Consider the following 27,803-nt stretch of genomic DNA (forward strand, 5'->3'; position numbering starts at 1 on the left):
ATTCGGATAAAACCGAGGTTCAAATTTTCGGTCCTAAAAAATATAGAAATAATTTTTCCAATCTGACCTTAGACCTAGACGGCGTCAAAGTCTCTCAAAGCCAGCTAGTAAAAAATTTAGGAGTCACAATGGACCCAGACCTTTCGTTTGAGTACCATATTAAGCAAATTACCAGAACTGCATTTTTCCATCTACGTAATATTGCCAAAATACGAAAATTTCTCTCAAAGGATGATGCCGAAAAACTAATACATGCATTTGTTACGTCCCGATTGGACTATTGCAATGTGTTGTTCTCTGGCCTCCCAATTACCCACCTAAAAAATTTACAGCGGGTGCAAAATGCTGCTGCTAGACTATTGACCAGAACAAGAAAGTTTGATCACATAACATCTACTCTTGTCTCTCTACACTGGCTCCCTATCCAAGCCAGAGCTGACTTCAAAGTTCTACTACTAACCTACAAATCTCTGCATGGATTGCCACCACTGTACCTCTCCGGTCTCCTTGCACCCTATTGCCCCGCAAGGACACTTAGATCTCAAGATGCCGGCTATCTGGTGGTTCCCAAAATTACGAAAAAAACAGCTGGAGGTAGGGCGTTCTCATATAGAGCACCTCTTCTCTGGAACAAATTACCCGTCTCAATTAAGGAGTCTGATACTGTTTCGACATTTAAAATTAGGTTAAAAACGTTATTGTTTAGTCAATTCTACGACTGTTAAAGGTAAGTATGTTACTAGTTGGAGGCAACGGGGGACGGGTTGTTTCCATCCTTATTCTATAAGTATAACTTATTTTAGAGTTCTCTTCCCCTGGAACAGATTTCATGTTCCAAATGAGGGGGGCTGTCGCTGTCTTGGTGTGTGGGGTTGCATCAAATTCCCCTTTTTTGCTCTGTTAAATTGCTGCACCAGTCCACACTTGACCGGTGGGGATCTCATTCTATTATGACTGTAACTGTTAGCTGCTCCTGGCATTCTCTAATCCCTGCTCTCCTCTCTCTGTCCCCCCCCACACACATCCCTTGTGGTGTGGGGGGTTTGAGTTGTCAGCACCTGCCTGGTCGTCGGTCAGCCAACGCTGGACCTGGTCTCTCCATTACTAGCAGGAACATCAAATCTAATCTTCCTATGAACCCAGTTAACACAAAATATTGTACACTGCTAATCATCAGCTAACTAAATGGTAGGTGAATAGACAATCAAGCTTGATATGGTATAGTCATGAACTAGCACTGTTCAAAGATGTCCAACCTAAGTTCTCAATGTCAATGTCAGCAGAAAAACACGAAAGAGCAGAAACCTGCTCTCGCAATGCAGTGTTAGTCTACTAATAAAATAATTGTGATAATTTTTCAACTTTCATTTATCTTCATAGCGCCGGCTCACTAGGGATGATTTTCCAAAACAAATTACGCAATGCGCCCTCTACTTTTATGAGGTGACCTGACGCTCAGGTCGTTGACCCTTTAGTGACACCATCTATATGGGTAACACAATTTTCATTATCTGGGAAATCACACCATAATCTTTTGATACATTTCCTTCTCATGTAATACACTTTCCCCTACATTCAGCCTAATAACATACTCCAAACGAACACAATGTACCATCATTAGGCTACAGTGTCTTGGTAACGGGTGAAAAATACTAGATTTGAACTGAACTTCCATTCAGGGATACGACTGCAGATCCATTGATTACAGAGAAGTTTAAAGAATTATAATAGACATTTTTGTAAGTCCAACGGTAATATCTGTAGGTTGCCACCTACACTCAGAAGCCAATGCTACTTAGAAACCCTTTTAAAATCAAACACTCTAAAAGTAAGGTTGTACAATTTAATTTGTTGTCTTTAATTAATTCAAATATGCCTTATGTGTTACAGTGTGTGGTGGTGTAGGACCCAAACTCAGGAGAGTAGCCAGACATTGCCTCAAACAAAGGGTTTATTCTTTTAACTGGGAAACAGACAGGGTCAGTAGCGGTCCTAGTACATATGGCGCCCTAGGCAAGATTTATCAACAGCACCCCCTCTTCATGCTGCCCTAGGCGGCTGCCTATGTCGCCTATAGGAAGGACCGGCACTGGACAGGGTACTCACGTTAACAAGGGTAAGGACAAGACAAAGACTTGACACAAAACAGGAACCTAAAATACACAGAACCAAACAAGACACAGGTGGACATGATAATACAAACAAGAACTGAAACCACTGAATGAGACACAGGTGAAGACAATGGCAGACACGGACACAGTAGGGCAGAGCAAAACCAAAAACGGGGTCACGTTTTTGGCTGTGACATTATGCCTGCCCAAAGGTGGGTGACTGTATTATTCTAGACTCCATGTACTGTTTGAACTGTACATGGTTTGTGTGTATGGGCAGTCTCAGGGTTATGTCACAGGTGTTGGCCTCTGGGCACACCCTTGGTGCTGGGTGAGGACCAGGGGGACAGGGAGCTGCTGGTGCTGGGGGAGGACCAGAGAGATGGAGAGAGGCAGAAGAATTGAATATCCAATACAGGGCCAATACACACATCTGTATAAGCCCGACATGAGGTGTGTAGCCAACCAGGGCTTGTTTAATGCTGTCATAACTTGATTCATAGGAAGATTAGATAAGAACTTCAGGAAGTGACAAGCCACGGTAATAAGGATAACAATGTATTTATTTAATAAAAAGTGCTTACAAAGAAATGTTTGGTAAATTAGAAGTGTATGGAATGGGTGTGGGATCAGTGCAAGTGTAGAGTGAAGAGAATCATTACACACTACAAAACAGTGATGATGTTCCTGCTAGTAATGGAGAGACCCAGCTTGTTAGGGCACAGCTTATTAAGGACCAAGGCACAGATCACAGGTGTGCCCCTGCAGCAATCACAGCTCCTCTACCTGCCTGCCATCCTGCAACAGAACCAAAGACAAAACAGAAGACAATGGAGAGGAGACCCAAACAATGCACATAGAGCCAACAATCTAACATGGTTTATGCCATCATCAGAACAGGCATAACCTCCCGATTACTACAAGTCATTCAGGTAATGGTAATGTCCTATTGACTCATACAGCTGTGAACAGTATCCTTTCTGAAGTAGACATGGTAAGTGTTTGCTGACCATGGCAGTGTTTAACAGCGTTCAACTCAAGTTAAAAGCAGTAGGCCTACATCTTACACAGCAGAAAGACAAATATTTATTTCAGGTAATCTGGAAGTCCCAGTGTGCCATTACAATCAGCCCTTGGCCCAGCAGCAGCTTGGTAGGCCTGGTTGCACAGTGAAACCCAGCTGCAAGGTTGCTGCCAGAAGGTAACCTGAGAAGGAGTTGGGCCTTTGGGACATCGTATGTTTACGTTTACATTTAGTCATTTAGCAGACGCTCTTATCCAGAGCAACTTACAGTAAGTACAGGGACATTCTCCCCGAGGCAAGTAGGGTGAAGTGCCTTGCCCAAGGACACAACGTCATTTTGCATGGCCGGGAATCGAACCAACAACCTGATTAATAGCCCGACTCCCTAACCGCTCAGCCATCTGACCCCCAGTCCAGTATATGATCTGTTAAGTATAAAGACAACAGTGTGTGAATGTGAAGGACAACCGATGAACCTTTATTTCTGTCACCTTGGCTGTGTATTTCACTTTTCTAGGTCTATACAAGGAAGATGACCTATCAACAAATTGGCATCACAATATATTGGCACGAGAACCTATCACTTCATAACTGCTACCTCCAATCACTGTACATACTGTCCTGTCACTGTACATACTGTCCTGTCACTGTAGGCTACATACGTTTGCACTGGCACCAATTACTGTTATATGTTGTTTTATATGGCATCATGGTCCTGGGGAAATAAGTTTCGTCCTGTGGTCCTATAGGTTTAGTATACTCTATTGTTTATTTTGTATTTATTTAGGAGGTTTATTACATTATATGTTTGCTTGTCATAGGTGTAAACTTGTTCTGAGTACTTATATGTCATGTTATTGCCTTCCGAGTAGCCTACTTATATGTCATGTTATGCCAGGTTGCTTTGCGTTATCTTGTCCTAAGAATTTCAGTGCCCAGTCTGACCCTGTGTTGGTCTGTGCATCTCGAACTTGAAACTCTGTTTCGTTTTTAGTATGTACAACCATATGTAATTGAAAATGACAATAAAATACACTTGACTTGAATAGTAGCCTAACAACAGTTGTATATTGCCACCAACTGAGTTTGCGCATTGCCTCTTACATTTAGGGATGTTGGCAGTGAAACCAAATTGCGCACAATACTGAGGCAACGCAAACGCAGCGCAAGGGAAGTTCACAAAGCTCCAAGCCAGACAGCCAGCCAGCCTGATATTACTGTATTTATTTGTCTGCACCCCTTTTTATATCCTACAGTATTGAAATTGTGACCACCAACTTCATACTAATAGCTAACTAGCTAACCAACATTGTATTTGATAGTAGCTCGCACGAGCATCCTTAGACCTACTTTACTTACGTATTAGTTGTTACAATTATTGTCATAATTTCCCATCGGAGATTCAAGCCAGCAGACTTTAATTTTGGAAAACCAGACGCTGATTGAGCCAAACCAGGCGTTAATTTCGTGTGGTTTGCTAGACACGTCTCGAGACACGTTTATTTAGACGCGTGCTTTGAACGTGTCACGTGACACGGTGCGATTTGAGGCGAAAAAGACGCCGACTTTGTATGGAAGTCGGCGCAATGGACGCCGTCTTTGCATGCAAAGTCGGCGTTAATTACGCGTGGTTGACACACGGGGGCGTCTTAATACTTTCCCACTAGGCCTGCCATACACCCGTGAAATCTCGTCTCGGGGCTGGGTTGCGCAGCAAAATTTTGGTCGTGCCAGCCTGGTGGAGCCGGGTTCATTGTAACTGTGACAGCCCCACCAAATCTCACTCCAAGGTTTTTTGAAAAGTTTGCAACCCTGTTGTAGGCTAGTTTTCTCAAAACACATCTAAAATAAAACTCATTGCAGGGTTCTCAAGCCTCACTCATTGACCGTGAAACACACGCATTTCAACATTCATTCTCGCTTTCACACATACACAAACATACAATATAAGATAAACATTTGTTTGTAGGACATTTGGGAATCGGAATTGATAAGACAAAAATAATGATGTTGTTTATAAATAAGTTGACAAAGTTTTGCTTGTGGGTTTTTTCAGTTTAGTTCATATATTTTGTACATCTACATTTTATAATCTTTATTTGGCTGTGACAATGGTCATTTACAAAGGATTCACATGTAAATTCAAGTCAATTCAAGTTATTCAAGTCAATTGTAGCAAATCGTAGTCAACTTTAATCAAATAAAACTTAATTTCCCAACAACAAAATTGTGGCTAATGAAATTACTGAGTGGCTAGTAACTTTGGAAAACCACTAGCCACAGTGGCTGGTGAGCAACATTTTTAATGTCAAGCGCTGTTTACAACGGTCATCATTGTTGTTGCTTTCCCAAAGCATTCACGAGTTAACGTTATTAACCTCAATTCAACAGGAAATCTAACGTTGCAACTACGTTAGCCCTGCACTTTTCTAATTATTCTTAGTCATTAATAGATAATTGCTTAACACCTAATTTCTCCGGTGTGGTCTGCTGTCCGTGCCGACGATTGCTTCCTTGAGTTGGGCCTTGTATGGTCAGTTCGCGCCTTCCCTGTGTTGAAATGAAAGCAACTTCGGTCAGCGGTGTGGGGAGGGTGGATGGAGTCGTCTCGTGCTGCATTTACTTGCATTTGGATATTAGAAATTCGCTCTCGCAAATGTCCAATGAGCCACAAATCTTCTTTGTTTTCAAAGCTGCCAACTGGGGTGGCAGCTGGCGTGGCAAGGCTATTTTTGGGGTGGCAGTTGCCACCCCATGCCACCCCGGTAGATCCGCCCCTGTACATTAGCTACTGGTACTAGTCTAACAAGCTATTATCTTATGATAAACTTTCACTAAAGCTGGCTATATGAAATACCGCTATTAACTTAATTGATAAGAAGTCCACTAATGTGTTGAAATATGGGGAAAAAAATCAGTAATTTGATCAACTTACCAGCAAAAGTGCTTCAGAAACACTGAAAATGAATGGGGTTGAACATTAAAACTATACCACGTTTGGAACTATTGGTCAGCCCATGACACGCATTACTTCCACATTGTTCGATTACAATGAAAGTCTATGGGAATGTCGCAACTCTTTTTCAATGGCTCTGGGCAATTCCAACTGTCCAACTGCCACGCCCACTTACGTTGTTTGACACTTCGAACAGTGCAATTTCAATTTGAAAATTCGAATCCTTTTTGTCAGGGTTGGTGAGTACAAATAAGGAAATTAAATTGCAAAGTGACACGCCGCGTGTCATTGAAGCATTTCATTCATCATTTTAGCAGACGTTTATGCAGTTCATTTATCATTTGAGAATTTTCATCATTTGAATAATTTCAGGAATAGGCTTTGACAGACCCTTTGCAATTGACAAACGCTTTTTCCAAGCTTGGCTCGCTGCCAAAATTGGCCAAAAGAGCAACCCACTTCGTCCTCACCCCATCATCAGCTTGTTCTTCACGCCCTCTTTTCTCTGACTGCAAGCCAATTTCAGATCTTGGGCTGACTTTCTTTGACACGCGTAGAAACCCACCTCTCGAAAAAGTGAATGACCGAAAGCCCATGTGCATTTAAACTTGCATTAGTAGCCTACAGTGTTAGAATAGTTAAACTTCTACCTGGCAGAAAGCGTAGACTTTGAAGGGGTAGGAATAGTTACAGTAGACTACGCATTTTTCGGGGGAGATCATGGCGGCGGCAGCGGTGGAGGTGAGTGTGAGCAGCGGGAGTAGTGACACATCTAGCACGGGCGAAGATGAGAAGATGAGGCGGTTGTTCCAGACTTGCGACGGGGACGGCGACGGATACATCAACAGGTAGGAGTCATGCCGTAATTGATAGAAATAATGAGGCGGATCAGTTTACTCATTAAATATAAGTTATCCGATTAAGGCATCTGCGAGCTGGAATATAGGCTAAGAATATCGCTGCAAATCTGCAGCCTGTTTGCCATGGTTTGTAGGCTACAAATAACGTGAACAAAGTTGTTTTAGCTTCCATACTGTTTTCAGACGCATGCTCCCGCTGTGCAATTTTTTTGACATGCGTTTTAAGTAAGTGACTATAGGTTGAAAAAGGGTTGCGTTTAATGGAGTGACTACAGGTTGTTTAAAAACTTGGTCCCATGTTAAGGTCCCAATGAGAATCTGAATTTACAAAGCTGGCTGCATGGTTCAGCTTGATGTTTTCAATGCTAAACAAATGTTTTACGGTTTTCACGTGCTTCAAATATATTACCGTCCTATAAAGGTAGATCTATGCCAAAACCCGTATTGAATCGTGGTCGTACCATGTTTGCAGGGGAGGTTTTAGCTGTGCGAACCCCCCCATACAAATAAAACATAGTTCTGCACCAACTGTAATTTTTATTCTGAAATTTACACCACAAATACATTATTTATTTATATTTAATACAAAAATTAAGATCCGCCCAGCACTGTCGATCAAGAGTCATGACTTAAGGCCGATTTATACTTCTCCGTTTTTACGGAGACGGACACAGGGAACGCCCTCTCCGACGAGGAATTCCCTCTCCGTGCACTCTCAGAGCCCCTCGGAGAGCTCTACGTGCACCTCCTGATTTTCCTGACTATCCGTCTGTCCGTCCGTCATTTTACGGATACCCCTTGGCTGTGATTGGTCCGTATTAAGAACCGCTTGCGTCAGGGGCGGGGGCGGGGTTGCCGTGATAAACAGGACGAACAGAATCCTTTGACCGCCATTGCTGTAAGCAGGCCCGTAACGGAAACACATGAGGATAGAATAAGCCTGAGAGGCCCCCCCCTCACCACATATGTAACGGATAATGTAATACAAATACCGACGGGACGAACAGGACCCCGACGCGATCAACTGAACTTTTTGAGCCGTGTAATAAATGCAAGATATCAAAACTCAAGCTTGTCTTGTGAGGGAAATGTATTCAATAAGAAAAAAACGCTCAAACGGTTTGCAGGTGAATAGCCTACACATGTGCGCGTCTTTTAGCAAATATGTGTGCAAAGTCTTTTACCACACTCTTTACATCTAAACTGCGCGCACATTCATTTTCTATGCTAAGGATGGCCAGACCTGACAGCCTCTCTTGTGACATGGAGCTTCTGAGATATGTTTTGATCAGTTTCAGCTTGTAAAATGACCTTTCAGCGCTTGCGACAGTCACGGGTATTGTCAGAAATAATTTGATGGCCGTGGCTACATCAGGCACACTTGATAGTATTGTGTTTTATTATTAGCGTGTTTGCTAAATGGAGCCATTTTTTGTCGTGTGAATCTTGTAGAAAGCAATGACTGTACGTTTTACACGATCATAATATGTATATAACTGAAATACAATGACTTATTATAACTTTGATTATGTTTTTTGTATGTTTAAATAGTCAAACGCAATCGCTGCAACTGCACGATACTACTGTCGTATACGTTATCATGTTTGGTAATAATGTCAGTTATGTAATATATTTTATAATTAAGCACTTTTTCTACTTTCTCTTTTTTTGTAGTTTCACTCCATTTCAATGTTGTCAGCTTGATAGGTCAATAAATAAATAGAATAGGTAAATAGGTCAAATAAATAATAAATAGGTCAATAAATAGAAGTCAATAAAGGAGCAAGGCTAATTTTCCTGGCTCTTGGAAAGGAGGCTCTGTTAACGCTAGGAAGCACAACACAGACAGAGCAGTACAGCTGTCAAAGTATAGGCTAACGTTAGCTACGTGGTACAGTAATGTTAGCTATAGCAAACAGTACAATACCTGTCTCTTCTGGCAGATGAGTGCATCCTTCACCGGCTGGTCAAAAAAGAAATTTGTGATTTTGGGAAGTTTGGCATTTAATTCAGAAATTTTCTGTTTTGAATGCCGCTTTTGGGCACCGCTTTTAAATGTGCGTTTTTCCTACGCTACAGTTAGCTACCTATTTGCAGGGGGCTCGCCGGTCTGTGTGACCATCTGACCTACTTCGTCATTTCACTTAGCTAACAAAGAAAGCACAATTAAATATACTTTCCTTTATTTTTATATCAACTCTGGAAACACAGACAAGACAATAAGACATCCCATGGAATTCAAATTGGCTTAAAAAAAAAAAAAAACGGGGGGCCTGCCACGCGAGGCCCCCCATCCCTGCGAGCCCCCCCCGCGGTGCGGGGGTAATCTTTACGGGCCTGGCTGTAAGTTTTTACAATTCATATTTCAGCTAAACAGTACATGTAAATCAGCATCTGAATTAAAATGTGACGAGAAATGGGCAGTGTAGTTGCTGAAAATGTGCGTATTTTATTGATGAAACGGCTAATTTGTACATTTGCTCCGACTTCTCGATAACCTAGGTAAATAAACACTCCACGACGACTTAAAAAAACCGTTGCGCCACCTACTCTTCTGGCGGTGAATTGTTTTCAGCACCCACAGCCTTCGGAGTACTATAAATTCAACCAATCCGTCCGACTCCGTCTGTCCGTAACGTAGTCGGAGAAGTATAATTCTCTGTTTTTACGGAGACGGACACAGGGAACGCCCTCTCCGACGAGAAATTCCCTCTCCATGCCTTCTCCGAGCCCCTCGGAGAGCTCTACGTGCACCTCCTGATTTTCCTGACTATCCGTCTGTCCGTCCGGCATTTTACGGAAACCCCTTGGCTGTGATTGGTCCGTATTAAGTACCGCTTGCGTCAGGGGCGGGGTTGCCGTGATAAACAGGACGAACAGAATCCTTTAACCGCCATTGCTGTAAGTTGTTACAATTCATATTTCAGCTAAACAGTACATGTAAATCAGCATCTGAATTAAAATGTGACGAGAAATGGGGAGTGTAGTTGCTGAAAATGTGCGTATTTTATTGATGAAACGGCTAATTTGTAAATTTGCTCCGACTTTTCGATAACCTAGCTAGCATCGCAGTGCAGCGCCACCTTCTCTTCTGGCAGTGAAGTGTTTTCAGCACCCACAGCCTTCGGAGTACTATAAATTCAACCAATCCGTCCGACTCCGTCCATCCGTCTGTCTGTAACGGAATCGGAGAAGTATAATTCGGCCTTAAAGGCCGCAATATGCTTCTCCGACTCCGTTTACGGATGGGCGGGCTTACGGATACGGACGGATACGGACGGATAGACTGCGTTTATGGTTCTCCGTAGGCTGTGGGTGCTGAAAACAATTTATCGCCAGAAGAGTAAGTGGCGCAACGGTTTTTTGTAAGTCGTCGTCGACTGTTTATTTACCTAGGTTATCGAGAAGTCGGAGCAAATTTACTAATTAGCTGTTTCATAAATAAAATACGCACATTTTCACATTTAGTCATTTAGCAGACGCTCTTATCCAGAGCGATAAGAGCGTCATTTTCCACAACTACACTGCCCATTTCTCGTCACATTTTAATTCAGATGCTGATTTACATGTACTGTTAAGCTGAAATATGTTTGAATTGTTAAAACTTACAGCAATGGCGGTCAAAGGATTCTATTCATCCTGTTAATCACGGCAACGCCGCCCCTGACGCAAGCGGTTCTTAATACTGACCAATAACAGCCAAGGGGGTATCCGTAAATATCCGAAATTACGACGGATAGTTAGAAAAGGGCTCTCGGAGAGGGTGTTCCCCGTAGAGGAGGGCGTTCCCATGTGTCCGTTTTTGGGAAAACGGAGAAGCAAATTTCGGCCTTAAACCAATTCACCTTGGTGGTGTGCAGACTGGTTTTATAGCCTATTACTCTTAACGGTTTCGCACAAACCAGAAGAAATGCTACAAAATGTATGTACAACTGTAAGCCTATATTCACAGTATTATGAATGAATTGTTTTATTTGGGAGCATTTCGTAGTCTGTCAGATTTTACTAATTGCATTACAGTGCCAAGTTATAGGTGCACTATTTAATAGATTCTCCTGTGTCCCCTACCTTGGGTTTCCAGTGGGGAGACTTTAGTCCAACCTATCCCTGCCCCCTTCCCCCCTCGTACTTCTGAGTGGGAGACCTGCAGGCAGTCTGCCTAGCTCCAAAACTAGAATCAGGGTGCCCACTCCGACCAGGTGAATTTAACCACAGTCCCACACAGTGACATTATATCATTGACGTGACGTGCAAATGAACCATAGAAAACTGCAAATTTCACCATTCCTTTTTTTTTATGTTGGTGTTGGCGCCGTGTCACCCCCAGCAAGGTGCTGCCCTGGGCGGCTGCCCATGTCGCCTATGCCTAAATCCGTCACTGCATGTTTGATATGAGACATTCAGTTTGATGCCTTCAACTGCGTGAAGCATTTTAAAGATAAGCATATTTTTTCATCAGCACCACTGCTGGCGGTAGCCTGGCTCTGCCCTCCTACGTACTTCCGCTCAAATTTATTTTTGCTTCAGTACATAGGTCTGGCCATGAGGTACGTAAGTCCGATTTTTCAGGTTGATTTTATACCGGCGAATCAGCGAACAGAGGGAGTGGCTGAGAACGATGACGTTGATGTTGTGCGCTAGTTTGTGTTGTAGTTCCGTAATGGCGGTGGAGAAAGATGCGAGCAAAGCCATTCGGTCCGTTGTGGCAACGCTGCCGAATATCCAACAGCTAAAGCCAGAGCAAGAACAAGTTTTGCTGAGTTTTGTTGGTGGCCATGATGTTGTGGCCCTCCTCCCCACGGGTTTCGGGAACAGTTTGATTTTCCAGCTACGGCAGCTAGCTCTGTTACAGTAGTGGTGAAGGAATTGGCTAAGGCGAACGGTAGCGATTGGTTATGGCAGATCAGAGTGGCTCTGGGCAGATCCAATAGTTTTAAACTTCAACAGAGTACCCGCCTACAAGGAAGTCAACGCTTGTCAATGGAGCGAGGCCAGACTCTCTGTACAAATTCAATGTACGAGAGTCTGGTTAGGACCAGGCTATGCTGGGGGTACAACCAGCGACAAATTAAGTACTTCCTGATACCACCACCTATAATCTAAACTATTGTATGAGAATTGTGGTAACATTCTTAATTTATATATTACTCACAGTACCTGCAAAATGTTTTCAAAGTCATTGCAAAGGGGATAGGATTATGATTATTTCCACGCAGTTTCCAAGGGTCTTCAACGTCCTCTATAGTGGAGGATTGCGAGGCCCATTAAATCTATTTAAACAAATTAAAATAATCTGCACCTAAGTGTTTGTGATGTTGAATGTTATGCATCTCTCGAATAATGGCAGGTATATATGTGTAGGTACAAATTAGAATGAGTTTATTTTCTCACAATCAGCTCAACTGCATGTGCATGTGCATGCATGTGTCCTCTTTACAATCCAATGAAGTGCAGTGACGTTGTTTGGATAAGCATTTCAACATAAAATAATGAAAACATTTAAATAATTTGCTTCCAGTTTGGCTTGCCCTGTTTCACTCTGATTGGTCCTCTGGTCTGCAGCGAGTTTCCTACAAAGTGAACTAAATGTTTAGATAATTGTTGTGGTAAGACATTTTCACAGAGAACTAATATAGTACATTTTGATCAACATAATACAAGCAATTTATAACGTAGGAAACAGAAGACAAATTAATAATTTGCATGAATGTAGGCTGCCGCAGCATTGGCAATTTGACTAGAATAGATATGAACAAGTACTTCAGAGATGACAGAGAATTTCAATTGTGATCTGAGAAATATAGGTACCAAACCACTGAGAACTGTCACCTATAATTACAGATATGTGTGTCACTGATGTGGCACTGTGCCCTATAAAAAATTCCAGGAATCTGTGTGTGTGCCACCAATTTTATCACAGGCACTGTGCACTAGTCATTTAAAAGAAAGGATGGCTACATTCTTTCAGTTTTTGACCTCAAGGAGGATGTTGCTTTTAGGGCTGTCAACTTTAGTCGTTTAATCGACTAATCGGTCGATTTCATCTTGGTCGACTGACATTCTCATTGGTCGACCAGTTGCATTTTTTTTTTTTTTTTTTTTACCAATAAAGAAATTTTCATTGATTTACTCTTTGATATTTATTCCTTTATAAGCAGTTATATATTACTGTATTCAAAATATAATTAGCCTATGTTTTATCCCCAACTTTAAATGCTTTAATTTAGGCTATTTCGTAACAGCGCCACAGTTTAGCGCACCACGTAGAACACTCGGGAACCGCACGTGGCTGGCTGCACTGCTGCTTCGCGCTCAGTAGCCTAAGGAATGGTAGTTTTGCTGTATTCATTCAGTTAGAACGCTACGTGTTTTGTCTTTAGACGACAAAATGTCCAAGAAATCTAAATCTTTTGTCTGGCTGCATTTTACAAAAAAAGACGACAAGACTGTGGATCCTCTTGCGACGAAATGAAAGATTATCTTCAGGACAGAAGTAAAGTGGACACTGCTGGGCCACTTGCGTGGTGGAAAAATAATGAGAGATATCCACAACTTGCTCGGGCAGCCAAACGCCTGCTCTGCATCCCTGCAACCTCCACTCCTGCAGAGCGCATATTTTCCAAAGCAGGATTTATTGTTAACAAGTTGAGGAGCTGTCTTTTACCCAAGAATGTGGACATGTTAGTGTTTTTGGCCCACAACATAAAAAAGGTGGACTAGGCCTGCAGATCTGTAAGTAGCCTTAACGGCTTTATTATGCTGACTCAATAGATTGTGTTTTCTTATGTTTTTGTTTTTATTTGTACACTTGACGTGTTTGAAAATAGCCTTAATAATGTAACAAAACGAAAATAAACCTATAGGCCTTCCTACTATACAGCCTATTATTGTTAGGATTGTTTTTTTAGGCTATTTGGTTTTCTTGTGTTTGTTTTAAAACGCTTAGATCGGCTGGACAAAAGTTAACCCATAGCTTTGAAAGTAAAGAAGAATATACAGCCTGTATAAACAAGAGCTTTTGTTAGGATTTTTCATTATTTGGCAGTTTTAGCAGTTATATTTTTTGTAGCGTGTGGTGTGGTCAGGTGCGCGATTGTGACGGTCACTATAGACCTAGGACAGAGCTCCTCACTTTGCAGTTAAAAAAATCACTTAATTTTCAATTGTTTTTATTATTATTATTATAGTTTTATGTAATATTGCTGTTTTTTCGTTGTTTTATAAAAGCTCTATGACAATTGTTTAATAAATGGTCAATCAAAATGCAAAACATCGCGTCTCTTTTTTTTTTTTTTTTTTTTTCGTTGGGCAGGACATGGTCGACTAGCATTTCTTTGGTTGACTACAGCCCTAGTTGCTTTGCACATTAAGTTGTCTATATATATATATATATAAAAAAGGGCGCACCCCTAATATAATGGTAGGGGAAACACTGTCAATACATATTTTTAGGCATAACATGGGTGTATCTAATTGAAGAGAGCTCTGAAGAGCTAGGCCTAGTGCTTGAGGGGATCACAGTATATTGGAATGAGGATGTTCTCGCCCTTGGCTGGGAATGAAATATCTTACAAAACATTCATTTCTCATATCAGGAACGACCTGCTGATGGTATGTCGGCAACTGAACATGGAGGAGTCTGTGGCTGAGATCATGGGCCAGCTTGGAGCTGACGAACGAGGGAAGATCTCCTTTGAGGACTTCACACGCTGCCGCATGCAGCTGGTCAACGAGATTCGCAAGGAGGAGGGCGAACTGTGCCAGGATTCTGAAACCAGATTGATCAGGGATCGAATTGCTTCCAGGCCAAACAGCAGTGAGAACAGCCTGGGTGAGTGTCCAGGATAGTCAATTAGATTTGGTGTTACTGAGTGAAATTGTTGAAGATTGTGGGACAACTCCTTGGCCAAGTGACCATTGACCCTAATGTTGAGCAAATATTCCAGAACATTCAAAACCATTCTACCAACATCCAATGATTGACACCCTAAATCTAAATTCAAACAGTCACTGTTTGTTTATGTGATTAACAACCACAGCCAACACAAAACTGCCTACTTAAAACAAGCAAACAATAATGAAGTTGCCCATGGGTATAAACAACCAACATTTTGGGAAATGTTGGTTGAAAATGTTTGTTATTCTCTTGTCACAAAAAAATCTGAAATCGGCAGCATGACTGTCATGTTGTTGCACCTTTTACTAATTTCTTAATGTTGTGCTGTTTAAAGATCCTGTAAAGTGGACCTGGAAACGAGTTTTAAGTTCGCCACACCACAGAGTTAATGTGTTATTAACTACCCATCCAAATTCGAATGAAAAAATAACACCGACAAGTATGTTAAATTAGGCTTTGAAATCGTGAAAAAATCAGCAGTCTTCTCTGCTTGAGACTGGGGGGGCGTGCCGCCTGAAGGAGCTGAAGCTCCGCCCCTCGCTGCCTAGTGCCTACCTCCGACCCAGATAATGGACGCTATGTCAAGCCGAACAAAACCGTATAGAATTAAAATGTATTTGTTCAATGAGTGAAACATACAAATGCATATAAATGAAATGTTCCCCTGAGCTGTAACAGTAAAAATTGACAATTTCACCTTAGTATGTCAAAATATGATTGAATTCAATTGAATTGCTCCACAGCGCGCGCGCTCCAAATTCTCACAGACTCATCCTGCCCCTTGACACTAGGGTGACCACCTGTCCCGCTTTGCGTTGTGTCGCACAGCATTTTCACCCCTTGTCCCGCACGTTGCATATTGAAAATGCTGTGCGATACAGCGCAAAGCGGGACAGGTGGTCACCCTACTTGACACACGCACGACGCACACACATCCTTTCTGGAAATTTTGTGCTGACCAAGCCCCCTCCCTCGGTTTTTAGCTCCTGTTTCATTTCACTTCCAATCACAGCTCGCCGTTACGAATATAAATTGTTTTTCGGCGGCCATTGTTGTTTTCAACTGGAATCGCCTGATAGCCGTGTTGGAGGCAGCCATGTTCGGTAGTCCTATTTTTACACATTTTAAGATAGAATCAATAATTGGGTTTGTGAAAGTACACTACTCTTGAATTATGGTGAAGGTTTGAGCACTTTTAGACCTTTTAGATCGTGAGTCTGAAGTGACGGAAAACCGAACTCGAAAAGTAGCTAGCTTTTCCCTCTGTTTATAATTAGTGAATCATTTTGCATGTCGGCGAATTCTTCACCAAAAAGGTCGAGGAGGGCAGCCTTTAGATGTGGGAATTGTGCTTTTAGCCAGATGCTCCGATTATTTTTGTGATTTATGGATAACAAGTGGAGTGAGACTTGCCTTGTTTTGACGTTAGCCTCAGAGTCAGACTCGGCTCGCTCACTGGCAGTGTGTAAACAATTTTGTATTTCACTCAATTCTACTCCAAAAATGTCAGGAAGGACTGCTTTTTGTAGACAAGAGCCTGCTAAAGATAGCCAGTATCTCGGATTTTTCAAGGCGAGCCTGTTTCATTCGTCATATGCCCTGAGAAAGCGAGCTACGTTAGCCAGGCCAGTTTTGCCAATTTCACTAGGTCAAGCTATTTAAAGGTTTACAGGCAAAGGTCGGCTGGTCTTTTGTCAAATTTGTATATATTGACCAGTTTAGAGCTAAATACTCTTTATTTTATATATTTTCACTTTTATTTAATACTCACAGCTAAACTTTGGCTGTGTCTACTACCTGCACTTGTGCACTTCGAGCATTAACTTTCAGTGCTTAGGGCGCTTACACTGATAGAACCAGCAGAATTCAGTGCACTGAAAGTACCCGGATGACGCACTGCAGACGGTCAAAAAATGCAGTGTACAACGATGGACACTACTCGCCCTAAACGGGCGCCATATTGGCTACGTAGCGGAAGAGGAGTAGCCCTTTCGGCAGCTTTTCATTTAATTTCTAAAATAACGGCGGACGAAATGACTCGCGAGCAGATTCGCCTTAGATTCGCGGGTGTCACAATCAGATTTGCGTCCGTCACTTCCCGCCAAGTGGTTAACTTAAGTGTTCCATTTGAGACAGCACTACAGATGTAAGTGCACTGTATTGCAGTGCACTGTATTGCAGTGTACTTAGTAAAGTGCGTGGTAGTAGACACAGCCTATATGTCAAAAGAAACATTCTCATTTCCGGTGCTTTCAAACAATCAGTGAAATGTGGAGCAACAGCAGCTAGCTTGCCTCTAGCAAACTTATTTTGAATTAGCCATTTCCCCCTACATTAATGTCAAACTTATTTACGTTTTGGGAGGCATATTTTCAGTTAGCAGACGGTACTGTTTGAATCGCGATTCCACACTGCCAGTGACAACGTTGTTACAGTAGCTTGTTTCAAAGGGGGTTCTTAATTAAATATGCAATATGCAATATGAGTAGGCTAAATGCTTGAAAATATCACTAGAAGGGAAAAACTTAGAGGACGGACCCACCTGCAACCGACGCAAGCAAGCACACCCTACAATTTCCCCAGAAATTGTACCCTCTCTAGTTGGGTGTGCTTTTGCCTTCGGCAAGGGCACAACCTTTGTTCTCTCACATAACGTCACTGTGTCCAATCCCGACCGCTGTAAACCCCGTTCGGGTTTGGACACTCAGTTTCCGGTCTTTTTGCCAGCATTTTCTTTTGCTATCGCCAGCAAAGTGTAAGTAGTATTATTTTAGGCATACCAAACAATCTACGTGTAAAATTTCATGAACATATATGGACGTTTACATGTCTAAATAATATAAGAAAGTTACTTTGGCCGAAAGACCACTCGGCGACGCTTGGGCGACGATCTTTACTCTGACAAGTGTGTCTGTGTTGTCATCGTACTGCTACTATGGGTTAGCATATGAGTGTATTTCAATGCTAGCTTAACACTACTTTGTCTTGCCAATGAAAATACACGATCATGTGTGACGTGATCTGTAGTCGAGGGGAGGAAGGGATGGGGGCTAGCAAACTTTGAGAAGAGTTCAACAAAACATCCAGCAGGTGGTGGTATACAGTCAAATTGAGATTTTATCGCATAGTTTGGAGATGTTGAAGCGTGATATCTTATTGTGGAGGACATAACTACGTCCCCGGATATGTTGACAGCATTGATGGTCAGTTTGGTGACCCTGGATCAAGTTAATATCCCCAGAAAAACAGCAGCGGCCAGTGTTTAGAAGTGCGGTCGGGTTTGGACAAAGGTAGCGCACGGCTAATTTACCGGCGCCAGCGTCTTTTGACCGGCTCTAGTAAAGGCTAAGCTAACTCTAAATTTTTAAACAATATTTAGCTCGAAAGGTAAGAAGTTAAAGCTTAACGTGAAATCAGTAAATCAGCTGAAAACGTGATACGATTATTTTTATCAATATTTGAAGTGGCATTTTATCAGAATGTTAGCTAAAAACCGGTCGGGATTGGACACAGTGACGCTATATATTTATTTATTGTTTATTTTCGCCCCCCTTAGGATCAGTCAATATTTGGACTACATAGACAACGGCGGTGTCAAAGGGTTCGTCTTGGTCTCGATTGTATTTTTATTTACGTTCCATTGGATGGTTTAAGTAGAAATTGCGTTTTTGTGGTGAAAAGTGAAGCTAACGGTGGCTAATTTGCTAGCCACAGTCACTGACGTTACTAACGTCACGAAAACACGCGTGACTACCTGTAGCAGAACATTCGTTTCGCATCTGTTAACTTGGGGGATAGCTAGGCTAACTATAGCTTTACTGCAAGGCAGCTGCAGAAACGCCACAAGCAAAGAGGCCAGGGTGATAACTATTTACTCATTTTACTTTGTGATATGACACACAATTGTGATGTGTAATGTACAATATAAGCTGATATTATTAAGGAAGTACATCTACTTTCGGAAACAGTAGTCTACTATTTCACTGAAGTATTAGCATCATGACATTAGCCTGTGTTGCCCGGGCAACACATACTACAGTGGTCTATGATGTATCTGTTTTCAATCGTTAAAATAAACATTCCTCACATATACATTTTCGTTGTAGGATTTATTATGACATTCGATTACAAGTAAACGATTTGTGGGTGACATTATCATTACCTGTGGTTTCAATCCAGTGTATCACTACAACGCTGTAGCCTACGTGAGACACTACGAAAACATCTACACAGCTGTTTAGGAAGTCAAACGGCGACAGAACATGTTCGGCACTCCCCTTACTTAAATCAAAAGTCTATCTAACTACTAACCTGAACTTCATTGCCACAGCCTAAACTTTGTCAATCTGTTCATGAAAATAATTAATTTCAGCCTAAACCGTACAACGGAACGTTAAATCCAATTCAACCAACGCAATCGCTACCGAGACGAACACAGCAGTAGTCTAGTACTGTACCGTAGTAGTACAATTTACCGGGGCAGCTTCTCCACACAGGGCTATATCGTATTTTGCGTTGTTACTGACAATGATCGCTACCAGCGAGCCACTAAATAAATGTCAAGCTTATTTACGTTTTGGGGGGCATATTTTCAGTTAGCAAATGTTACTGTTTGAATCGCGATTCCATCTTCTACTGCCGGTAACGTCGTAGAATAATCTTCAAAGGGGGTTCTTTATTAATGAATTAATGCAATGAGTAGGCTAAATGCATGAAAATATCACGAGAAGGGAAAAACTTAAAATGACGTTTAAGTCATAGAGATTAGGTCAATTTTTACACCGGTCTGCCAAATGTATTCGTTTTGATTCAACGATGAGGCTGCCTCTTGCAGGGGAAATGAGAAGACATCTATTTCATTCTACACTTCACTCGTATTTTCAGTTGTAAATGAGCAGCAAAAAAAAATGCTTTTAAATCTATGTAATCTTTATAAATAATAAGTATGCATTTTTATATAAAATACAGAAATATCAGTTGTAAAAATTTCATTAAAAAACGGACCCCTGTGCAACCGACGCAAGCAAGCACACCCTACAATTTCCCCAGAAATTGTACCCTCTCTAGTAAGCATTCTCACTATTGTTTTCCTGTTTCTCTTTATTGTTTTCCTGTTTCTCTTTATTATTGTTGGAATGCTGCTTCAGCATTCCAAGTATTGTTCTTTGAATCTTTATTCAACTTCTTCTATTTCTTCCAAGACACCTTTCAGCGCCTTCAAATCTTCAGCTTCTTTTCATCTTTGTACCTCTTATGCTTGAATTAATATAAATCAATATTCATAATATTTTTAACATGGGTTTCCAATGGAGTTTTCTTTCAAATCCTCTCAAACTTCTTCAACTTCCAAATCCTTCTTCTTCCTCAATCTTTCAGCTAGAGCCACCATTTAAACTTTAAAATGTTGACAAAACCCTAAACTATTTTTAAATAATTCAGCTTTTTGATATCTATTCAACTTTTTTCAATATCACTGATTGTTTCATGACTTTTTCAAGCCGTTTCTGAGATTTACATGGGTGTTTACGTGAAACCCTAGAGTGCAGACTGAAACGCTTAGAGTGGAGGGCAGCTTCGGATGTCGTTGAAAAAATATTTCTAGTTTGCCAGCATTGCCACAATTTTCGCTCTTCATGCTTCGTTTTTGGATCAATAGATAGCTAATTTTGTGCTGGTCGTAGACAGTTGTCTGTTGAATCCAACAGACGTACACATTTGTTCAGAGCCCCACGAAAGCGAGACAAAGTCCAACTCTCGCCCCATAGAGACCAATGCAAATCTGGTGACAAAATCGTCAGAGAAAGCAAAAAGAACAAGATTTAGAAACTGCCGGTAGAGTCTTATTTCTGACCGCACAGAAATATAAAGGACATCTCTGGTTTCGGCAGAGTCTTGAGTCTCGGAAAATATCCTTATTTTTTGGATTGGACGTACAGTTTAGCGTCTAGGTTATCTTGTTTGAGGTGTGGATTCTAGCTACATTTCTCTTATTCTCTGCCCTCAGCGCGTTAGCAATCATAGCTGCACCATCACCGTAACGACAGACGCGCACCACTCAGTCTCTCACACAGGTGATTGGTACGTTTACTTGACCATGAGAAACCCGATTACTAGCAATTGTCGGTTTATACCAATAATACGATTACTCCGTTTACATGTGTAATTGGGTGTGCTTTGCCTTCGGCAAGGGCACAACCTTTGTTCTCTCACATATATATTTATTATTATTATTTATTTTTGCCCCCCTAAATCTTCGTCAATATTTGGCCTACATAGACAACCTAGGTGTCAAAAGTTTCGTCTTGGTAGCGATTGAGTTGCTTGTATTTTTATTTACGTTCCGTCGCATGGTTTAGGCTCAAGTTAAGTTTTTGTGGTGAAAAGTGAAGCTAACGGTGGCTAATTTGCTAGCCACAGTCACTGACGTTACTAACGTCACTACGTCACTAACGTCACGAAAACACGCGTGACTACCTGTAGCAGAACATTCGTTTCGCATCTGTTAACTTGGGGGATAGCTAGGCTAACTATAGCTTTACTGCAAGGCAGCTGCAGAAACGCCACAAGCGAAGAGGCCAGGGTGATAACTATTTACTCATTTTACTTTGTGATATGACACACAATTGTGATGTGTAATGTACAATATTAGCTGATATCATTAAGGAAGTAGGCCCACATCTACTTTCGGAAACGGTAGTCTACTATTTCACTGAAGCATTAGCATCATGACATTAGCCTCTGTTGCCCGGGCAACACATACTACAGTGGTCTATGATGCATCTGTTTTCAATTGTTAAAATAAACATTCCTCACAAATACATTTTCGTTGTAGGATTTATTATGACATTACATTACAAGTAAACGATTTGTTGGTGAAATTATCATTACCTGTGGTTTCAAACCAGTGTTGCTCACTGCAACGCTGTAGCCTAGGCGAGGCACACTACAAAAACATCTACACAGCTGTTTAGGAAGTCAAACGGCGACAGAACATGTTCGGCACTCCCCTTACTTAAATCAAAAGTCTATGTAACTACTAACCTTAACTTCATTGCCACAGCCTAAACTTTGTCAATCTGTTCATGAAAATAATTAATTTCAGCCTAAACCGTACAACGGAACGTTGAATCGAATTCATACAACGCAATCGCTACCAAGACGAACACAGCAGTAGTCTATTACTGTAGTAGTAGAATTTACGGGGCAGCTTCTACACACAGGGCTATATCGCATTTTGCGTTGTTACTGTCAATGATCGCTACCAGTGAGCTTTTTATGAATGAGCGATTTTCCACTACATAAATGTCAAGCTTATTTACGTTTTTGGGGGCAATCTTCCCCAGAATTGGCATACATCATGGTCAGAGCAACCCTCACTCAGGTATTACTTTTCTATTTGATTTCAAAACCGTTTGTCCCGTACAGCCAATCAAAATCGGCAAAAAAGCAACCAAACAGGAATTTTGACATCTTTGAGATGTCAACACCAAACATGGTATGATGACTCGGAACCCTCTTCTGAGGATGTCCACACAATTTGGTGTCATGCGATCACTGGGCGTGGCCGCAGGAAGCCAAAATGTGTTTTGGCCAATAACTATTGATTTGTTTGCCTTTATTAAGTGATTCCTTTGTCTCATGATATCTTGGGACATCCCGTGTGTGACTCATAATAATTTGTGATAATAGCCGAATTGATGCTGCGGCCATTTTGAATGAATTGAAAAATGTTTATTTCTCTACTCCTCCTACACATGTTGTCCGATCTTCACCAAATTCAGCAAAGATTATCTTCAGACCAAGCCTCACAAAAGCTATCCCATGGTTTTTTGCTTTTCTAAACCGTTTGCCCGGTACAGGCAATCAAAATGTGCCGTTAAGCCAGCAAACAGGAAGTTGGGTCGTATCTCAGCAAATCTTTGATGGATTCACACCAAACTTGCTGCGTGTACTCGTTGCTCTCTTCTGAGGATGTCTAAAATGTTTTCTGGGTCATTTGACTGCTTGGCCACCTCATTGCTGCTTGCATCTATATTTGGATTTGGTCAGATTTGGTACCCCATTGGTAAGTCTGCAGCATGGATTTTTCTATACAGTGACAATTTGTGAAGAATATACATTTTTCAATGGTTCGCAATGTTTTGGAGGAATCCACCATTGCTGCTTGCAGCTATATTTAGGATTCCTCCGTAAGGAGGGAACCTATTGTTATTCTTAGTTTTATTATTAGGGGCCAAGCAGCAAAGCTGCGAGGCACCTATTGTAATTGGGTGTGCTCAAGCCTTCGGCGAGATCATTGTAACAAGGTATGTTCATTGAGCTTAAAGTGTACACAATCGAGCTAGATCATTTTTCTTTAAGCAAGTTTCAGAAAAATCTGCAAAAATCGAGGCTCAACACTGTCATAGCCGATGATCTTTTGTTTGAAAGTTATGGCCATTCTAGTGACCAGTGCTTATAACGCTAGCTACGACTGTCATCATACAGTACTGTATCTGCCATAGAACGGCGAAACTGGCTACGTCTATCGTTCGTTACCTACAAACAAATGCTTCGTAACAGTATTTACTTTTTATCTGCGATATTGACAACAGAGGTTAATGAACTTGTCTTTAATCAAAATATCGTCTCCGTTTTCAATTTGAAGCAGTATCTAGCTTACTGTAGGAAATCTCCCATTGCATCCTCTCTAGCTTCTTCGGCTAAAGGTGGACGACAATGACGATGCATGCATTATTCACGCCTACGGTGTTAATACAGTCTGTAAAAATACCACTTTGACACACTTGCAAGAAATGATCCGCTGGTTAAATGTAGCATGATCTTATTTACCACCCACAATAGTTCAGCTTTTTTTGCAGCAGCATTCTGAGTTAGAGTAGTAGAGTAGACTTTGCTGTGCAGTTGCACAGCAAAGTCACGTAATTTGACGAGATTGAATTTAAAAGTATAAAAAACTCACGAGGGACAACGACAACATCGGCAACCCTGCTGTAGCGGGGTTTGCTCGTTTAAAGATAGAAATACTCAATTTATCATAAGGTCTCGGGGCACCACCCTAATATTGGTTTAGGACATTAGGGAATCCTATGTTTAATATGTAATAATCAGTCTCATCTTTAGGAATGAATTTGTTCTAAGTGTAGAGCCAATCGTAACATCAGTGAACACGCACGTCAAAATATCTTTACAATGAATTTATTCAAGTAAGGTAAACAGATCTTATGAACCAGTTAGATTATGGGTTTGATATGAGAGATTGGTTTCAATGAACAGAATTAAATGGTCTAACTTAAAGAAAGACAGAAATTGTACAGTTAATGATTACATCCTTACAAATCATAAACAGAGCTCACGCCAATGCCATGTCGAGGAGGAAAGAGCGTTAGCCATAGTTACGTTTGATCAATGAGGTTGAGGGCGGTTTGCGCCAAAGGTCCTTTTGAAGAATCTGAAGTCAAAGCGCGGCTGCGGCTCAATCATGTGACTGAATCTGCGGGATCTCAGTGAAGTCGCAATTAGAATTGCGTTTTTGATTCTTCTGTTGAAACATCCAGATAGTGTCGCGATCACTATAAAGTTGAATCTCAGGAAAGCTTGGCGACGTCCTTGGAACGCCAATCCTAATGGCGTTCATGCCATGGTCGGTTTCGCTGGAGTCCGAGATTGATGGTCATCTTAGGGCTTTATACAGTTCGAGGGAGGACCTGTCTGGGGTCAGATGTTGATTGGGGGGAGCTGGGTTCTCAACTCCCCCCTCATTCCTTCACACCTACCAAAGGTGTGATCTGATCTCTGGCTGGTTCATAAGATTGTTCAAATATTGTTCTGGACATCTTGGTACAGTTACAAAATATAGTTGAATGATTGTTTTATTATGATAGCTTTGTGTAGATACCAAGAATGACGTGGTTATCTTTCAGGAAGAAGGAGTTGTTACTAGAATCAAGATTTCAGTGAACACAACATTAAAACAAAGTAACAAACATGACACAAATATCCCTCTCATAATTCTCCACCTTGTACTCTTGTGGTAAAGGTGAAGTCTCAAGAACTTTCCTCAAAAGTTCTGATCAAGGTATGTTCTTTGTTCAAATCGCTGCCAAGACGGATAGCAAATGGTTGCTGGAGACGTGTTGTCTCAAGCAGGCCCTTTGAAGCTTGCAAGATAGCAGGAGGGCTGATTAGGTAGATTGGGGAGGTCCTCCCCCAATTCTATAGTTCCTTTGAATTGGCGTTTGGTGGGTAATCTGCATACTGAGGGTGTCACGAGGGCTGTAGGTTTGTCTGATGTGATTGAATCACTTTTCAGGTGTGGCAAGATGTTGGCTCCGTGTGGTCTTGCTGACCTCACTACACTGCAGTATGGATTATTATTTTGATGTCATCTTTAAATTAAGTGTCTGAACAGGACTGGGTGTGCAGGCACACATGATTAGTTTCTCTTCCACCTTGAACCTGAAACCTAGATTCTAGGTTAGAAATGTTGCAAATGACCAACGGTTGCTACGTTACAATAAACAAGCAACCAATCCGATTGGCCAATGCTCTTCACTGTTCCACTGTTCAAACTTTTTTCTGTTTCTACATCTTTCAAATATTAATATTTTTCAGAATGGATTTTATTCGCCAAGAAACATCACACAGACAAGGAATTTACTGTGGCAGGAAGGTGCACACATTAAACATATAAGAATCTTAAATAAGTGTACAAGTCTAACTAATATTAAGGGGCTAAAAATGTATAAGGGTTAGAATGAAATAAAATATAAAATGGCTCTAACATAACGCTTTAACATTTATGAAATTAAATAAGATACCCTTTTCATCACTCTTTTTTCTCCTTTTTCAACCGTGAGAAAATATTGCAATGCATAACAATGACAGATATACTTTTAACACTGTCTCACCATTTTGTTTTTAAAGCACATACCTCTTTTAAAATTTTTGTAAAACCTTCTTCACTATTCAAGCCATCAAAACAATCGTTTCAACTGCTTTCAGCAAACACACACATTTTCTTCAGGAAATGTACCTTTCTAGTTTCAAATATGACTCAATTGATTAAATTGCTATGGTGTAAACTCAGCAGGAAGAGGAACTTCTTCCTCCCCTTGAGCCCAGGGCCTCCACTTCAAGACAAAGACACCAGGTATGAGCAATGAACCTTGAAACACAGTAGTCAAATGGACACCTTCAACATTATCCAACTGTGCCTTGCAAAGGGACAATGGGCCTCATGTACGTACATTCGCAAACGTAGCGTTATTAGCGCCATGGCCAACCCACAGATTGCGCACGCTGTGATACTTCAGTTTATGTTGTATTTACGAAACCTGTAGCTTTCTATCATGGGTCAGACACCAAAGTAAAAACAGCGATGACTGTTTGAAATGATCCTGATGTCAATATTTGTAATGTAGCGAGGAGTTTAAAACTGCTGGAATGGAATGTGAAAACTGAGTCAGAGATTCAATGTAATCTTTGATTTCTTCCAGTAACTGTAATATTGCATTGCTGCCTAATCTGTAACGCGTAATGATTTTGTGTTCACTCAACTCGTGTGATCCTTGTGGAAAAAATCCTTTGGCCTATGTCTTCGTTTGCTCGGGTTACGGCTGTCATTTCACCAGGAGACATATGCGCATTCTGGTGTACGCCTCTTTTTAACAGGCGGAGAATTTTCACCGCAAAATAGAGGTGCGCTTTCACAGGCGTTTTTTGTACATACCGCGGAATACATAATTAGGCGCAGTTAACGCATCCCCTCCCATCTCTTTATGGGAAACTCCCACTTTCCCCTTGACATTCCCGTGAATGCATATGCATAACACGGAAAAGGGCAAATTTGCCATTTTCAGTTCCCGCGAAAGGGAGTCTGCGCTTTACCTCAGTGCGGCATGTTTGTACATACCTCGCCATGCTTTTACATGCAAATTGCGAAACAAATACATTTACATTTATGCATTTAGCAGACGCTTTTATCCAAAGCGACTTCCAAGAGAGAGCTTTACAAAAGAGCATAGGTCACTGATCATAACAACGAGATAGCCCCAAACATTGCGAGCAGCCAAAACATGAAGCATACATTGTGGAAAACCAAATAAGTGCCAAAGGGAAGAACCATAAGAGCATGCAGTTAAACAAGTTACAATTGAACAACATGAAACTCCCCACAAGAGTGCAAGAGTGTACCTGTAGAAAAAACAATCAACAGTAAAAATATTTCACAGCGAGTACAAGAATTTGAAACCGTTACAACTAACCAACAAGAGCAACAAGTCTCTCAATACGAGTCATTGTGATCCTGGAGGAAACTAACATCAGGTCCAGCCAAGCATTCCTAAGTGCCGTTGTACTCCCGGAACAGGTGCGTCTTGAGCCTGTTCTTGAAGGTGGGGAGACAGTCAGTGTCCCTGATGGAGGTGGGGAGTTGATTCCACCATTGGGGGGCCAGACAGGAGAAGAGCTTGTGTTGGGACCGGGCGCTCTTGAGCGGTGGGACCACCAGACCGTTGTCAGACCGTAGGTGGCGGGGGGGGGGGTGTAAGGCTGGAGGAGAGACTTGATGTCGTCGGGTGCAGTCCCGTTCACCGCTCGGAAGGTCAGTACCAGAGTCTTGAATCTGAGACGGGCTGTGATGGGAAGCCAGTGGAGGGAGATGAGGAGCGGGTTAACATGGGAGCGTCTGGGTAGATTGAAGACCAGATGGGCCGTCGCTTTCTGAATCCTCTGGAGAGGGCGGGTTGGGCATGCTGGGAGACCGGCGAGCAGCGAGTTGCAGTAGTCCAACTTTGAGAGGACAAGTGCTTGCTGGGTGGAATGCTCAGACAGGTATCTCCTGATCTTCCGGATGTTGTAAAGGGTGAATCTACACGACCGGGAGACCGCAGCAATGTGGGCCGTGAGGGAGAGATCGTGGGAGATGGAGGGTTTGGCTGGGATGATGAGGAGT

At 41.7% G+C, this 27,803-nt stretch overlaps 1 protein-coding gene across 1 annotated transcript in view; it reads left to right on the forward strand.

The window, feature by feature from the left end:
* Positions 1-6,625: 6,625 nt before the first annotated feature.
* The window catches only part of mcc (MCC regulator of WNT signaling pathway), a 351,584-nt gene continuing 330,406 nt past the window's right edge, over positions 6,626-27,803 (forward strand). Inside the window, exons 1-2 of the mRNA XM_062478461.1 lie at positions 6,626-6,939; positions 14,547-14,782. Of these exons, the coding sequence (XP_062334445.1) occupies positions 6,812-6,939; positions 14,547-14,782 (364 nt within the window). The 5' untranslated portion in view covers positions 6,626-6,811. The remainder of the gene's footprint in view (positions 6,940-14,546; positions 14,783-27,803) is intronic.

This window comes from Osmerus eperlanus, chromosome 14, assembly GCF_963692335.1.
Source record: "Osmerus eperlanus chromosome 14, fOsmEpe2.1, whole genome shotgun sequence".
Lineage (NCBI taxonomy): Eukaryota > Metazoa > Chordata > Actinopteri > Osmeriformes > Osmeridae > Osmerus > Osmerus eperlanus.